This window comes from Saimiri boliviensis, chromosome 1 (genome assembly GCF_048565385.1).
Source record: "Saimiri boliviensis isolate mSaiBol1 chromosome 1, mSaiBol1.pri, whole genome shotgun sequence".
NCBI lineage: Eukaryota > Metazoa > Chordata > Mammalia > Primates > Cebidae > Saimiri > Saimiri boliviensis.
In genome coordinates this window covers 199,091,134-199,108,596 of record NC_133449.1, presented here as the reverse complement: position 1 = coordinate 199,108,596, position 17,463 = coordinate 199,091,134, and the positions used below count along the sequence as shown (strand labels likewise).

The following is a 17,463-nucleotide window of genomic DNA, read 5'->3' as shown; positions in this document are numbered from 1 at the left end:
GAATAGCTGTCATTAAAAACCAGTATACTCTGCTGAAAGCTACTCACTTTTAGGCAGCCTAAGGAATCTTTCCAGCAGGATTCAGATGAGTATAGGCCTTCTCTTTGTTTCTTAAATATACCTCTTTTCGCTTTTTGCTCTCACCATCCTAGTTATCTTTGTTGCTTGTTAGATGATTACTACATATTCTCACCATTCTCTCTGTTCTAATATATTCTACATTCTGATTGCAAATTTTCTATGAAAGAGAAGATTATGCCACTATCTCCTCTTCAGTGGTTAATGACTTTTCATCAATTACAAGATTAAAACAAACTCAGGTGTTTGGTATATAAAACATTGTATGCAGCCTTATCCTTATGCTTATGCTTATGCTTAATGGTCCTACAAAACTGCACTCCTCACTATATACAATTGTATTTTCCCTCGCCTTATCTGCCACATTTCTCTTAGCCAGAAAATGCTTTCTCTACTAGACATCAATATCCATTGAAATCCTGTCCCATTTGTAAAGCTCCCCTCAAACACAAGTGTTCTCTGTGAAGCCCATTCTGAGTCCTCTGCCTGGTTGTGGTTACTCTCCCTTTCACCCCAACTTGTAAACCCCTTCAGGATTTTAAAGCTATGGGACTAGTTTCCATAAATTACTTTGTGGCTCTAGAGACTGAATTTTCATGTGTTTCATGTATAGCATAACTACTTATTTGAAAAACAGCTGCAGTTGCTCAAAAGGTTTTTTTTTTAAATTACCATTCTTATTTACATCCTTTTTGTTATATTACTTTCTCCTCTTGCCTAAGTTTTTCATTAGTTTCACTGAAGTAACAAAAAATACAGAATACTAATAATTAGATTTATTTTAAATGTTATGTCTTTAGAATTGTCCCCAAGTCATCCTATCAAAATTTAGTATTCCAGAAAAACAGATTTCCTCCTCTTTTCTCCCTTTTGTTGAAACTGCTTCTCCAGTTAGTTGGTCTAGTTAATGTTGTGTCTTTCTCATTAAGTGAGATTATTTTCACATAGTAACGTAGTTAACAAAGCTGTTTATTAGTGGAGACTTTCTGATTGATACTGATGATTAAAAAAACACCAACACGCATTTTCTGCATCTCTTATCCCTTGTCCTTTTAGCAAAAATATTTTTGTGAATTATATCCTTTTTGTAGAGTTCAGATAATTTTAATGTGTTAATTATTTCTGTAGCTTGATAGACTGCTTTTTGTTGGACTCGGCTCCTCTGAATGTTTCTATGTCTCCTACTGGAGACTTTCTGGCAACTTCCCATGTGGACCACCTTGGAATTTATCTATGGTAAGTTCTTTCATACAGTGCTGTTTTGGGATAATGAAGATTGTATTGTCAGAAAGTTATAGTTGCTAAAGTGGTCATTAAATGGAAATGTCACAGGTTAACATAAATACTTAATTCACTGTAAGTTTGTGATTGATTAAACATCTGCTTGGTAATGTAGACCGCTTTTCTTAAGTATATATTCTAAACCAAATGATTGATTTTTATCTGTTATTGTATTTGGCTTTTATTTGCAGAAAGAATAAGTTAATTAAAAGTTTAGCAAAAAGGAGTCCTCAGCCAGGCCATAGTTTTCCTGCCAGTGTCCCACTACTACTTTAATGAACTTGGCCAGTCACTTCTGAACTTCAGCCTACTTTGTCTATAAAAAAAGGCACGAGTATAAGCAGAATACTTTCTGAGATTTATTCTAGTTGCATGACCATGTAAAGATCCTTATATGATCTTCAAATTCTCTTATGATGAACTTGTAAGGGATTATGATTGCTCGTAATAAATAGAACATCACCTGTGTTTAGAAAAAATTTTGTCTCTTTCCTAACTTAAAACATCTAATTCTTTTAACTATTATTATTGAGTAAAAGAAAGAATTGATTGCAGAGAAACATTTAATTATAAAATGCTATAATTATATTTGAAGATACAAAGCAATTTTAATATATAATAGAAATAGACCCTGTTCACCCTAATTTGTAAAATGGAGTATCTCCTAGAATCCATGAGGCTACAACAATTTAGAAAAGAATAGTAGCTATGAGACCTCCCAGCAGGAGTATGGCCTTTCTCTATAAAGTACTGCTATTAATTACTCAAAACCTGAAATTCTTAATTTTTATTTTCTGTTCCAGCTTCATAAAGCGTGCGGGAAAAAAAAAACCTGTCCCCTACTTTGGGACAGGTGTCTACATCTTCATTAGTCATCCATGGCCAGGGTGCAGACTGAGAAGTAGAAATATAGCTACTTAGAGGGATATTCTAGAAAAGGGGAATCTATGATCTTTCAGCAACTGCAAGAATATGCTCAACACAGTCACGCTGTGACTCACTCTCTGAGTTCATTTTTCCTTCTGTTACAATATCCTTAAATAAAGGTTGATATATGTCAAGACAATATATGAAAGTTATTTTGCCTTATAAAAGTATTATCTGCTACTGGTCTGTCTTTAATACTATGTCAGGAAAGAGACTCAATAATTTATATAGCTTTATTATTTATAATGGCATCTATGACATAAATCAAGGCATTTTTAAATTGATACAGTCTATCTTTGAGGCCTTTTTTTAACTAATAGAAGTCTGTAGTCAAATTTAAGATTGTAGCGTTTTTCCCTGAAGAAACTTTTTATAATTTTTAAAATATTGCTTCTGTTTTGTTTTCTCAGGTCCAATATTTCTCTGTATTCAGTTGTTTCATTACGGCCACTTCCTACAGATTATGTCCCTTCAGTAGTGATGCTTCCTGGTACTTGCCAAACCCAAGGTAATCACAAAATTGCAAAATAATTTTTGAGGTATAATATTATAAACCTAATATAGGAGATACTGCTACCAAAGGCAAACTTTAGTGCATTCAACCAAAGTGTTTTTTAACTGATATAGAAAAGACTTTGAATGACTTTGTGAATTTATGCAGAAATATAATAGATGTGGCATTTATAATATATCAAATAGTATACCAGTGAAGAAGGTGTTTTGGGACTAGTGATGGGAGTTGTAGTTAATATGAGAAAATAAGGAAAAGACAGGGATAAGGAAATGAAATAAATGAATAGTTTACAAGGCTGCATAGAGTGAACATGTTATGAAACAGATGAATTTGAAATGAATTAAGTTGCTTTTATATGGTAAAAATCTCATTTTGGGTTAATTTGTTTTACCTGAACATTTTTTAAAGATGTAGAAGTATCAGAAGAAACAGTAGAACCAAGTGATGAAATGATAGAGTATGATTCACCAGAACAGTTGGATGAGCAATTGGTGACTCTTTCACTTCTTCCTGAATCACGGTGGAAAAACCTTCTTAATCTTGATGTTATTAAGGTAATACTGTAGTACATTTAATTAATGCACTTAATAGACCCCAAGCATGCATCCAGAAGCATTTTTACGTTTGGTTTTTGTTTTGTTTTGTTTTTTGAGACGGAGTTTCGCTCTTGTTACCCAGGCTGGAGTGCAATGGCGCAATCTCGGCTCACCGCAACCTCCGCCTCCTTGTCTCAGGCAATTCTCCTGCCTCAGCCTCCTAAGTAGCTGGGATTACAGGCACACGCCACCACGCCCAGCTAGTTTTATTGTATTTTTAGTAGAGACAGGGTTTCACCATGTTGACCAGGATGGTCTCGATCTTTCGACCTCGTGATCCACCCGCCTCGGCCTCCCAAAGTGCTGGGATTACAGGCCTGAGCCACCGCGCCCGGCACATCTTTATGTTTTTAAGCAGAGAGAACTTCCCCTACTTTGAGGGCATTAGGAGGAGCAGTTAATGTATAAGATAACAGTGACAATTCTATTTAATCAGGTATTATTTAATATGGTGTGATTATCACAAGATACTCATATTTATTTCAACTTGGAGAAACTCAGCAGACATTTGGATGTGGCAAAAGTTCAGCCTGTACAGAGCTATTGGAAACTAATCCTTTAAAATCCAGCCTAAGAAATCACTTTTATATAAGTTTCTAAGACAAGTGGGAACAAAAAATAGCTATTATAATGTATTTCTACTGGTAGGCATTTGAGGACCAGAGAAATTTCACTACGTTTTCATTTTATTAAGTTAACCCTTTATCTCACACCATGCCCTGTCTTACACCATACTCTGTCAGCTACTGAAAGATTTTTAGAACTTGCTGTACCAGGGCCAGATACATAAGTTAACATGAACTAGGTACTAAATAATGTACCTGGAGAGTATGGTGGTAAAAAAAAATCCAACTCCTATGTCCTTGAGGAATTTATCATTATGCGTGAAAAATGGACAACTATGGTATAGATTAGTATTTTTTTAGAGTATGTATTATGACCCCCACTAGTGAGTAACAAAAACTACCCAAAGGAATACAATAGAGTGAAAAATTTCAGGTTACCTTTTGATCATGAATGCAAGTATTATTTGGTGAAACGTGAGTTGGTTAGACATACACATACGCTAGATAGGCTAGGTGACTTAAGTCACAGTATGGGCTCTGGTAAAAAGTTTAAGGAACACTGACATAAGTAACTAACAAGATGTAACTGTCCTTGTAACTAATAACACAAGAAAAGAAATGCGTGTCTTGGATAAGGAAAGAAAAGTTTTCACATTACATTTCCTCACAGAAGTTAAAATTGCTTCTTTTTACTTGCTAACTTTTTGAGAGGTTGGTCATCTGTATAAAGGTGTGCTGTCTAGAAGCATGGTGTCGAATCTCTTCATGATGGTGTCCACACTGTCAGCTTTGAAGGGAGTACTTTATGAAATAGTTCAAATGCAAGGCATTAAACTGTACAAGTAGATTACTGTGGGGGAGCAATCAGAATAATGCACAATTAACTGAGATGAGTTTTTGGGCTACTGTGGTCCTCACTAAGATGCAGTTTGCACTACATAAAATCTTGTATCAAAACATGAGTGGATTATCTTTATGAGAGGAATATGCTAAAACCTCTAATATTTTTCTATTAAACAAGAATGTACCAAGATAATGGTTTATATTTGTCCTGTGGATAACTTCTATTTTCGCTTTTCTTTGTGAGATTAGATAATTTTCAGGGCACTATGGAGTTCCTCCAAAGTCGTTGGGTTTTAACAAATCAGTGACTGTCCCCTTTCTAACTCAAGAATGGTGAGTTAGAATGGTAACTGTGACTCCTTACAGTCTCCATCATCCTAAAGGGCTCTACACTACAGTTAACAGTGTTTTGTCCTGTGTTCACGTAATCATTTTCTTTTATGCCATGACTCCACTTTGGAATAGAAAGTCTGCCTAAGACTGCAGAGCTCCTAAAGAATAGAAGAATAATGTGAGGTAAAATTGTGAGACTTCTTTATCAGGCACTTTACCATAGAAAGGCTCTTTCATCAAATATTCCTGAGAGGCAGGGTACGGTGGTACATGCCTGTAATCCTACCACTTTGGGAGGCCGAAGCAGGTGGATAATTTGAGGTCAGGAGTTTGAGACCAGCCTGGCCAATATAGTGAAACCTTGTCTCTACTAAAAATAGAAAAATTTGCTAGGCCTGTGGTACACGCCTGTAATCCCAGCTGCTCAGGAGGTTGAGGCAGGAGAATTGCTTGAACCCTGGAGGCGGAGGTTGCAGTGAGCTCACTGCACTCCAGCCTGGGCAATGGAGTGGAACTCTGTCTCCAAAGGAAAATGTTCCTGAAATACTAATATGTAGCAGTGTACTCACCAAAACAAAATTCTTTCAGTTTTTTTTCAGGAAATCACAATGGAGTTTTTCCTTATATAATTTTACTAGCATTTGAAATATTTACAAACCAGCAATCATGTTTTCTTGCATTTTAAAAGCACAGAGTACTAAGGAAAAATTAAAATTCCAGTGAAATAGAAGAATTAGAGCTGTACTTTGCAAGAAGATTATCAAATTATTTATAATGTCAGTCTGCTTGTGGCTCCAAAGTTCTTTTGGAGAAAAGTAATTTGAGAAACTCTTTTCTATTAAGAATTTATGTAAATTTTGCTTTCCATCCTGTTTTATGAGTTTGTACTCAATACAAAAAGTTTATTTAAATATTCACATAAATATTCATATTTTAGGAAGATTAGCTTTGTTCATCTTAGAATTTCTCCTGTGCCCTTGGTAGAATTTCTCCTGTGTCACTTTTTTTCAGCCTGTCAGCAAGGGTGCAGGAGATCTGCATTGGAAATTTCAGGTTAAGGTTAGCTCTGGGTATTGGTCAGAAGAGATTGTATTTTAACTTTCTATGAGTTTCATTCCTCTTTTACTTTTTGGTATTTTGTTTTGAAATTGATTTAAAATTAAATATTAGAAATTGTTGGCAGGATAATTGCTATTTTTCTTTCTCATTTTCTCTTAATCAGAAAAAGAATAAACCAAGGGAACCACCCAAAGTACCCAAATCAGCACCATTTTTCATTCCAACAATTCCTGGTCTTGTACCCAGATATGCTGCACCTGAACAAAATAATGATCCTCAGCAGGTAAAAAACAAATTAGAACATTCTAAGTATATGAGTGTATGTTTGTTTGTATGTGTTTTGTGCACTTATTTAACAAGACCTAGTTTTACAGATATGGGGTAAATTGATGATAGCTTTTAATTACAAACTGTACATTATCGGATGTTACTTGTATTATTTGAATAATGTCTATTTGTTTTTGTTTAAGTCTAAAGTGGTAAATCTTGGAGTTTTGGCTCAAAAATCAGATTTCTGCTTGAAACTTGAAGAAGGACTGGTAAATAATAAATGTAAGTTGAATTATAAAATATTTTAACAAATATCTTCAGCTTATTTTATATGAGGAGAGATTGAAAGAAGTATTATCAGATTTCTCAGTAGTTAAGAGAAGATAGTAAAAATTAAAATGATTGAAATTTTGGTTTTAATTTCAAGTAATTTTAGCTTTTATATTAAATAAGTTCACTAAACTCAAATGGTATTGATATTACAAAAATCTGTTGAAGATTTTTCATATTTCTAATTTATTTTTTGCTATTTGGAGATGAACATATCTATTGACTACATTTATAATGAGATCCTTCTTGATGGGAATTAAGTGTAATTCAATTCATTTATAATGAGATCCTTCTTGATGTGAATTAAGTGTAAAAATTTAGTATGTCATTTTTTTGTATCAGAAAATTTGCAAGCCTTTTGTTTTTATTTATAATTTGTAATACAGCAGACTGCTTAGATGATTTCATGTATTTTCAAATTATTCTATTAAAAGGGAAATGTTTTAATCTACCTCTTTTGTTAATACATTTAAATTTTGAAGGCTACAATCTGTAGCTAATAGTGATGAGCCATAAGAAATGTAATCGCGGCCGGGCGCGGTGGCTCAAGCCTGTAATCCCAGCACTTTGGGAGGCCGAGGCGGGTGGATCACGAGGTCAAGAGATCGAGACCATCCCGGTCAACATAGTGAAACCCCGTCTCTACTAAAAATACAAAAAATTAGCTGGGCATGGTGGCACGTGCCTGTAATCCCAGCTACTCGGGAGGCTGAGGCAGGAGAATTGCCTGAACCCAGGAGGCGGAGGTTGCGGTGAGCCGAGATCGCGCCATTGCACTCCAGCCTGGGTAACAAGAGCGAAACTCCGTCTCATGTAATCACTTAAAAAATCATGGTCACTCTCCTGATAATTTTAACTTATCCTCTTGTTTTGATTCAAATGCTTTTGTTTTCATACTAAGATCACTTGAGTCCACATTAGCAAAAGTCAAAGAAGGATACTAATAAGCCCTTGTAAATGACTTCTTAATGTTTGTGGGGAGACAAAAAAATAAAAACACTGTTGTTTAATATATACTGAAGGATCTAAAATGGATTAGACTTTTGTCATTGGTGATGTTCCTTTTCAGAAAGCTAAAGCATAGTCATTGCAATTCTCATATTAAGTGGCTCATAAAAAATAGCTGTAAGTGTATTGAGTATGTTTTCCTAGGGTACATATGAAACAACACTTCTAGGGAGAAGAAGTAGGTTTGGGCTGGGTAAGAATAAGGGGTATGGTCTTTCCCCTCTGATTTTATGTATTTCTATATTGTTAGTATTAAATTTCCTAATGATTATGTACTTTTATAACATTATAACAATAAAAAAGAAAAATAAATTATTATGCCTCATCAGATTTCCACTGCTAACCACTATTAATACTTTTACTTGTATCTTTATAGCCTTCTTATATTAGGATTTACTCTGAGAGAGATATGAGCATTTTTAAATTTTAAACTTTCTGTTGTGAGGCATTAGATTCTAACAGGAAAAAAGGTTAAATTATGGGGAAAAAAGTGTTCTAAGTACTTTCTTTTTTATTGCTGTCATCATTTGTATTGATTTTCAATTATTTTGAATTTCATTCTACTACATAATATGAAAAAGATTAATTGACAGGAAGAATCTCCCATTCCATTTAAACATATGGGTATGGAAGGGAAAACTGTACTTTTCTATGATAAATTATTATAATCAAATCATAACTGGACTCTTTTTAAAATGTAATGCAGATGACATGGCTCTCAACCTTCTGAAAGAATTAGGCCCATCAGGAATTGAAACAGAGCTGCGAAGCTTGTCTCCTGATTGTGGTGGGTCTATAGAAGTCATGCAGAGCTTCTTGAAAATGATTGGGATGATGCTGGACAGAAAGCGTGATTTCGAGTTAGCCCAGGCATACCTTGCATTGTTTCTAAAGGTAAGTCTAATGTCAGGTGGTACTACCCAGCTTTTCTTCCTCTGTGGCAGTGCTATCTAATAGAACTTTCTGCAAAGATGGGTATGTTCTATATCCACCCTTTCCAATATTGTAGCCACTTGCCACATGTAGCTACTGAATATTTGAAATGTAGACAATATGATCAAGAAACTGAATTTTTAATTTTATACAGTTTTAATTAATTGAAATTTAAATACTCACATGTGGCTATTGACTACTGCATTGGACAGCTGGACAGTATAGCTTGGTAGTCTTGTTTTCCTTTCTTACTCAACTGCACAACAATTTTGACTTTACCCCCTGACCTGATGCTGTCTGCTTGAACCAGTGTGCTGAACTATTAACTTTTCTTTTTTCAGTGGTTAGTTACATTTTGGAAGTTTTTTGTGATTGTGAATAGAAAACCGGGTTTTGTTTGTTTGTTTTACTACTGAAATCAAAATATTTACTTCTATCCTTGGTAAAGGAGTTTTGATCATTTGACAATAAGAGAGTTATTTTAAGATTAGTATAAAGGAGAACTCACGTTTTGAGGGTCTACTTTAGTGGTATAATGTGTTGAAGGAGGTAGATGATGCCAATTTTTGGTGATAATAGATTTGATTTTTATCCCATTCATACCTAAAATGACCTAATTATTTAAAAGTTAGATATTTAGGAAGTGACATGTAGGATTAAAATACAGAAATGCCACAAATTGTCTCTAAATCTTTTTCCAAAGTTGCGAAGTGTTAGTTCCCAAATATGAATTTACTGAAATTTTAGAAGATAAAGGACCCTGTCTGCCATTTATTACCAATGTGGAATATTGAGAGGGAAAACATACAGCAATGTGGAAATGTGAATTTAGTCTTAGAACTAGGACCTTGTTTCTGGATCTGTACCAGGACTGTCTTTAGGTGGAGAAGAGTGATGACCACTTTAATTCTACCAGAGAAGCGATAGTACCATAAAGGAGCTTATAATAAAAAAAAGTTTGATAGAGGAAGGGAAAATTGGAGATAGGAATAAACCAACGCTTAAGAAAAAAGTATTCAAATAATGTCTTATGTGGTTCCTTTGGTCGAAAAATTGAATCCAGATTAGTTAAAATTTTAATTGTCTTAAATGTTAAACTGTCATATTTTTTTCATTGCAGTTACACCTTAAAATGCTTCCTTCAGAGCCAATACTCCTAGAAGAAATAACAAATTTGTCATCCCAGGTGGAAGAAAACTGGATCCATTTGCAATCACTCTTCAATCAAAGCATGTGTATATTAAATTACCTCAAAAGTGCTTTGTTATGAAAATAAATTTGTGACTAAACAAATCAAAGACTTACATATTAAATAGGTTCAATTGAACTCATTTCTTATTTTCCAAGGGTCAATGTGAAAAGAAAATAAGGGCTAGCACTCTTAACTGGTCAGTAAATCTCCACTTTAAATGCTAAATACTTTCTTGAAGTAAAATCACACGTGCCACCTAGGCAGATGGATAATGCCTGTAATTCCAGCACTTCGGGAGGCCAAAGCGGGAGGATTGCTTGAGACCAGCCTGGGCAACATAGCAAGCAAGATCCCATCTCTACAAAAAGTTTAAAAAAATAAATTATACCTACCTTTTGTTTTGAAGACTCAAAAGAATCTGCTCAAATGATTTATTTTCTGAGTCTCTTCACATTAGCTTTTATAGTATTTTAAATAATTATTTTTAATTATGAAAATTATTTTAAATTCAAAAATTTTAAAATTATTACCTGCTATATTTTTTGAGTATATATCTCATATAAGAGATGCTGCATGTTCACTGTGAAGTATTGCTGAATTAAATTGAAAATGTCAGATATAAGACTGGCCTAGTGCTTTCTCCATTGTAACATACTGAAAGGAAGTTGTTCATGGATCAGAAATGTGGGAGGCCCTTCCTTGCCCAAGGCAAATTGCTGTAGACATTTAAACTGATAGCAAGGATAGGTAAGGGAAATTCCAAATTCCATCGGAAGTTGGCCTTCAAAGGTTTTCCTTCCTCACTGATGACCTTTTTATTTGGGAGGAAACTGCTGAATACACTTTTCTTTAGAAACCAGGTAGCCCTGGAGTTGTCTTTTCTTCCTCATCATCATTTTGGTTTTTTTTATGGCTCAAGACTTTTGCAATACATGAATTAAAAATAAGCAGTTCTTTAAAGCACAGTGATCTAAAAACGATTCTTAGTTTATACACTCAAAAGTTGGGTCTTTCATGAAATGCAGTGGGTTGAATGCAAACACCAGTAGCGTCTTGTTCAGCTAAGGGAGTTTTAGGGAATAATCTCCAGAAGAAGCAAAAGGCGTTTACCAATGATACCTTTAATGTTCATGTTTTTATTTAATGATGTAAGGTAAAAATTAGTAAACTACTAAGGAAATAAACCAATCTGGTTATTGTACTGAATTTCGGGGGTTTTTTTAGAAATGTGTATTGACTTAATGCCATTGATGGAAATGTTAATAATGACTTAAGTTCTAACTTAAAAAATGATATTTTTCTCTTCCTAAATACTATATTCTAAATTGGAATATGGCAAAATTCTAATATATAATTCTATGCCTAGTAAAGATTGTAAATCACTAAAACAAAATGATAAGCACTATAAACTGAAATTGTATTGCTTATACAAATCATGAACCAAATTTTCTTCTCTTTTAAAGTGAGCATATAGACTTCAGTGTATTGCTATCGGAGATACATTTAGGTAGTATTACATCATCATTTTGGCAGGTAATCTTCTAGACCTTTCATGTACTGTTTCCATCAAGGGCAGGAAAGAAATACAAAATATAATTTTGCCTGTATTTTCCTTAAAAATATATCAATCTGTGCATACTGGTTTACCTTTAAATTTTTAAATTGCACATGTAATATATGGCTACATTTTGGTTGTGTACTTTTTTGAAAACCATCTTCAGTCCCAATACCCTCCGTAGAAGTAAGTTATTAACTCTCCTAGATCTTGTTTTAGACTGTTTTTATGAGTGTTTAAGAATGTGTATATATTATCTGCAGCCGCAGGAAATGTACAGTTGTGATTTTAACGAACATATAGGTATATGATTCTACAGCTTGCTGTTTCTACTCGGGAGTTTTTTATTTTTGTATATTCATATTTACCTAATCTCTTTTGCAGTGTCCAACAGTTGCTTTTGCCTATGATAGACACTTAAGGAAGTTTTCCTTCTTTTTTTCTCCTTTATAATTACAAACAATGCTGGAAGGAACATTATTCTATATGAGCCCTTTTTGTACATATACGGATTTCTCTGTAGTATATGCTTAGGATTTCAATTTCAGGCCGGAGTATAAGCATTTTTAATTTGAAGTGATGCTTCCATTTGGCTTCCAGAATGGCTGGATCAAGTTATAGTTCCCCTCAGCAACAAATGAGAATCTGCTTCCCCACATAATTAACGAAACTTGCTATTAGATTTTTGTAATGTTTATTAATCTAATTTTAAAAATTATTTTTGTTTTGAATCAAATTTCTCACTAGTGAGGATGGACATATTTTTGTATGTTTATTTTAAAACATATAAACATATTGTGAATTGTCTTTTTCCTCTACTGTTGAATGATTTGTCCCTTTATCTCACAGATTTGTTAGGAGTTCTCTTGTATTTTCTGTGTTAATCTTTTATGCCTGTTGCCAGCATTTTCTCCTACTTAGCCATTTGGCTTTAATTTTACATGGTGCCTTTTTAAATAAATGTTTTATATTTGTGTACAATCAAATTGATTAATTTCATGACTTTTACTTCAAGATCGAAAGCAAGTTATTTTTTGAGACTGAGTCTTGCACTGTCGCCCAGGCTGGAGTTCTGTGGCCTTGGCTCACTGCAACCTCTGCCTCCTAGGTTCAAGCAATTCTGCCTCAGCCTCCCGAGTAGCTGGGATTACAGGCACGCACCACCATACCTGGCTAATGTTTGTATTTTTAGTAGAGACAGGGTTTCACCTTGTTTGTCAGGCTATTCTGAAATTCCTGACCTCGTGATCCACCGGCCTCAGCCTCCCAAAGTGCTGGGATTACAGGTGTGAGCCATCACACCTGGCCAAAGCAAATTATTTTCTAAGACATTTACAATATGTATCTTCCTATGTTTGCATGTGTTCATTTCACATTTCATATTTATCATGTTTTCCTCTATGACCTGAGTCTGTGTGAGTAATGTGTAGATCTTTATCTAGAATTGATTTTTGTGAAGAGTAAAACAGAGCGCTGCCTCCAGTATCTGTTCAAAACTCATTTATTGAAAAGTCCACTCTTAATGTCCAATTTGAAATGCTACTTCTTTATGTGTTAAATTATTTCATTGAGCTATTTGATATTCCTAATAATGCATTAGTTTGATTATAGTTTGGTATGTTTTCAAATTTAGGGCAAAGCCTTCTTAAAGTTTTATAAAAATTTATTGACTGCTGGTTAGCATAATCTCTTGAGGTTTTGATATGGGTTGCACCACATTTACAGGACTGATTTGGAGAGACCTATAAGACTGAGTACAGTCCTCCCTTGGTATCCAGTTCCAGGACTCCTGCGGATACCAAAATCCGAGCAGGTCCCACGATCTGCTTTGCAGATCATGGATATGATATGCATATGAAAAGTCAGCCCTTGTATTTGAGGGTTTTTCATCCCTCAAATACCATATGTTTTATCTGTGTTTGGTTGAAAAAGAATTTGCATATAAGTGAAACTTTGCATTCCAAACCTGTGTTGTTCAGGACCACCTGTATTTCCCTTCAAGAACAATGAATGTCTTCATTAAATCATCTTTTGTGGGAGAGCTTTTGGTTTCATGGATTTTCATATATATATAATAAATATATAAAACCCTTTTTGACATTCTGGGAATTTTGTTACTATAAAAAAATTTCATTTTCTAATACATATTATAATTGGTTGTTGCTGTTTGTGGTAAAATGATTTGATTTTTATATTCCAATCTCAACTGCCGAACACTTTGTCAATACAGTGTCACTAGAAAATCCAAAAGAATTTTATCTTCTGCAATTGATGAGACTTTATTTCCTAGCCAATATTTGTGTACTTGAAATTTTTGTGCATTAGAAATTTTTATACTTTAAATATATGCCCTTTGTAAAGATAAAAGCACTGAGGATAGAAAATATGTAAACTGATTGATATATATATTTTGTATTGTATGAAAAGAAATATAATTTAAAAGCTGTTACAATCCCCAAGACATTTTAAGCCTTGAGAGAGATGTGATGTTGATCTCAGTCACATATGGCTACTTCTTTTAGATTATAGATCAACTCACTTTCTTATTTTGCTTGTTCTGTGCAATGACTAGAGATAATTAAATGATGTCAAGAACGAAAAAAACCTCTTGCCTTTTTAATGACCTTGTTATAGATCAATTTCCCCTTTATTGTCCTGCTTTGCTTAGACCAGATGTCAGAAAACCTACAAGTATTTCACCCTCTATAAAAAATGCTAAATGTACCCTTCCCCAAAAAAATCCTATAACCAAATTCCTATAACTATTTCCCAACCTTGCATGAATAATGTTATAATCCTGCTAAAAGAAACTCCTCTGTCTCTACCTACATAAATGAGACCTTAACTTCTCTACTTTAGAATACTGACTCTTTGGAGTTGGTGTTTCCGGGGGGCTATCCTTAAACTTTGCACATTTATAAACTCTCTTTAAATTAGATTCATACCCTTTCGATTATTTTAGGTTGACATAAACAGGTTGTTAAAAAATTTGGGAAGGCCATAGTTTTGCACTGAGCTTTCTGCACTGGGTCCCAGCAGACCAGACCAAACTATAATGAAGTCACTCATGCTAAATGCCACATAATCAAACTGAAACTTCAGTGAAGCAGGTAGATTCCAAAACAGACCATTGTTACCTTAGAAAACAGGAGATTTCCGTCAACCTGAGTCAGCACAATAAGGTAGCCTCTTCTACTTTAACCCTTACAAAAAGTAACCTGATGTTAACCTTTTTTCTCTAGTGTTCGATTTCCTTGTTATCAGCTTATAAAACTCCCTGGGAGTTCTCATTGTACTTTATAGAATGAAGGGCTTCCCTGATGAATGGTGAATAAAAGCCAATTAAATTTATAACTTGTAATTTTGTTTTCTGATAGTCAAAGTGCCCAGGGAGAGCCAGGTCATTGAGACAAGATTTTACTAATGTGTTTGCCTGCAAGGCTGATGTTAATATTTTTTTAATTATATTTTCTATCATGTTATTTAGGACTCTTGACTGCAAATTATAATCTTTAAACAGGAAGGGAAATATAAGAATTCAGGAATATTGGATTATCTAATAAGGGTTAGGTCACTTTGTTTTCAGGAATTTTTTGTAACCTGTGGCACAGAAATGCAAGAAGTACTCTTTGAATTCTGCTTTTCTTTGCAGAGTGCTTCATTCCTTTGATTGTGTTTTTCCTCTGCAACCAGTACCTGCCAAAGGCAGTCAACAATCCACTTGATGTTCAGCCTATTCCTAGAATTGAGATTGCGCACTGATGACTAAAAACCCTCCCATCTGGGTCCTAAGTCTTCCCCTCATTTATTACACTTCCCTTTTTTCATCTGGAGAAAGAGGAATCCCTTTGTTTTTGTTTTATAAGCTTTTCACCATCCGCCAGGGACAAAAAAGCTTCGCCCACCCCCACACACCCCCACCTTCCTGTCTTCATCTCTCTCGTAATTATTATGCTAAAGTGAAGATTACATTTTTAGAGGATGGAAAGCTATCATGTCACTGAAAAATCCCATTTTAGAATGATTTATGTGTATTCGCATAGTATTTCAGGTTACAGCCCTGAAAAAAAAAAAACAAAAAAAAAAACTAGTCTCCTTCCAATGAGAAAGTTGCCTCAATCTCAGAAAAGGTGGTATGTTTGGAAAGGCAAAGGAACAAGACCACATCAGTCTTTTAAAGAATTATTCTTATACATTTTTGATCATTATTAGTCTTATTTGTGCTCTGCAGACTCTTGTTTTCTGATGTTAATAGTTTGAGATCCTGAAACTCTCAAGCCAAAATTGTTTCCAAGAGTAATCTCAGTGATTGAGATACAAATTTGATACAATATAAGGCATATACCTTGCAGTCCTTCCTCCATTAAGGCTAAGCCATGGACTTACTGCAAGGGAAAGGGAGTAGTGATGTTAGAGAAGGTAACAAACGGTATAGGTCAGTGGTTCTCAAACTGTGGTTCCCCAATTAGCAACATCAACATCACCCAGGAACTTAGAAATGCAGGCCCCACTACAGAACTACTGAAATAAAAACTTTGTGGGTAGGGGCTAGCAATATGTGTTTTAACAAATCTTGCTGGTGACTTAATATAACTGAACTTAGAACTGGAGAAGGGGAAAAAGAAGGCTATAAGGCATAAGATTCTCACCTGTGATCTCTCTTCGTTCTAGGAAGAAGACTCAAGGAGGGAAAGTGAGGAACAGGGTTTGATAGGATTTGTAGACCCCGGCCCCAGATCTAGAAGTAAAAGGAGAAGAGGGAATGGAGGATTCACTGGAGAAATCACTGGGTACATTAGGTAGAACTCCGGACTTGTGGGGCTAAGTCCTGACTCCCCTGGAGGAGGTTGACTCACAGGGCCTCTGTCCTGATACATGGTAGCCATAGTCAAGGGGTGTGACTTAGGCAGAAAGAAATGACAGTGACAGCTCACACAGTTTCCATGACTGTGGGTGACAATGGGAGGGCTCTGGAGGTTTCCACCTGCTCCCTGAGGCAAATGAGTGAGGCAGCTGGGAGTAGAATGCCAACAGGCCTGCTGTAGAGCCCCAGTGGCAGAGTGTGGCTGCTCCACCGTGTGGCGCAGGGCCCAGTTGGAAGACGGGCAGAGACTCAGGGCACAGGCTAGGTGGGACCATGGCCCTGGTGGAGGAAGTTGAGAAGAGTCTGGCAACTCAGAAGGCCCTCACACGTTGTGAACCTTACTTTGTGAGGAAAGAAACAGGCATGGTAGGGAATTTGAACATAAAATCTCACAAAGTATTATCCAAAAGAGCCTAAGCTAATGTGAAAGAGATTAAGATACTTTTTAATTGGTAATTTTGTTCCCCATCCTAAATCTAGTAATATGAGGACTCGTGGTGAAATTTAATCAGTTGGATATATAAAATAAAGAATTCTGTAGAGATCTTTTTCCCAATGTCTGTGTATAATATGCTGCATTTTCCAATTCCGATTATGCTGATTTCCAATTCCAGCTGAATGTACTCAATGTCTCTGAAAAGGTACAAATATTCAAAACTTAGTTTTATCTCTATTTTGTTAAGATGATTTATTGACACTGCAGACATGTAGATAATAATAGTTTACTGTTCTCTGAAAATATAAAAATTCCATAAATCCTTGCAAACAATTTTTTAAAATTTAACAATATTGTTTATTGCTACCACAGCCAAGAATGAATATTTCAAAGCCAGGGTTTTTGTTTTGTTTGGCTACCCTTTTTTTTCTCCACTATCTCTAGCTAAATTTCAGTCTTTACTATTAACTTATTTTTTCTCATTTGAACTTTCGCAGAATGATGTCTGACTCAGAACTCTGGCCCTGTTTCCTCACTCCTGGCCACACCTTATTCTCTAGAGTAAAATATGATGCAAGCTCAGTGGCTGATGAAATGGTGAGTGAGTGAGTTATGGAAGCCTGGACTCATGCTACCATGTGGATTTAATTTCCATGAAGCATCATATACCAAAAAAAG

The 17,463-nt window shown here is 35.0% G+C and overlaps 1 protein-coding gene across 1 annotated transcript in view; it reads left to right on the top strand.

The window, feature by feature from the left end:
* The window catches only part of WDR36 (WD repeat domain 36), a 40,793-nt gene extending 27,150 nt beyond the window's left edge, over positions 1–13,643 (top strand). The window contains exons 17-23 of the mRNA XM_039471020.2: positions 1,207–1,314; positions 2,697–2,794; positions 3,209–3,354; positions 6,361–6,480; positions 6,668–6,749; positions 8,512–8,699; positions 9,859–13,643. Of these exons, the coding sequence (XP_039326954.2) occupies positions 1,207–1,314; positions 2,697–2,794; positions 3,209–3,354; positions 6,361–6,480; positions 6,668–6,749; positions 8,512–8,699; positions 9,859–10,008 (892 nt within the window). The 3' untranslated portion in view covers positions 10,009–13,643. The remainder of the gene's footprint in view (positions 1–1,206; positions 1,315–2,696; positions 2,795–3,208; positions 3,355–6,360; positions 6,481–6,667; positions 6,750–8,511; positions 8,700–9,858) is intronic.
* The last annotated feature ends 3,820 nt before the right edge of the window (positions 13,644–17,463 follow it).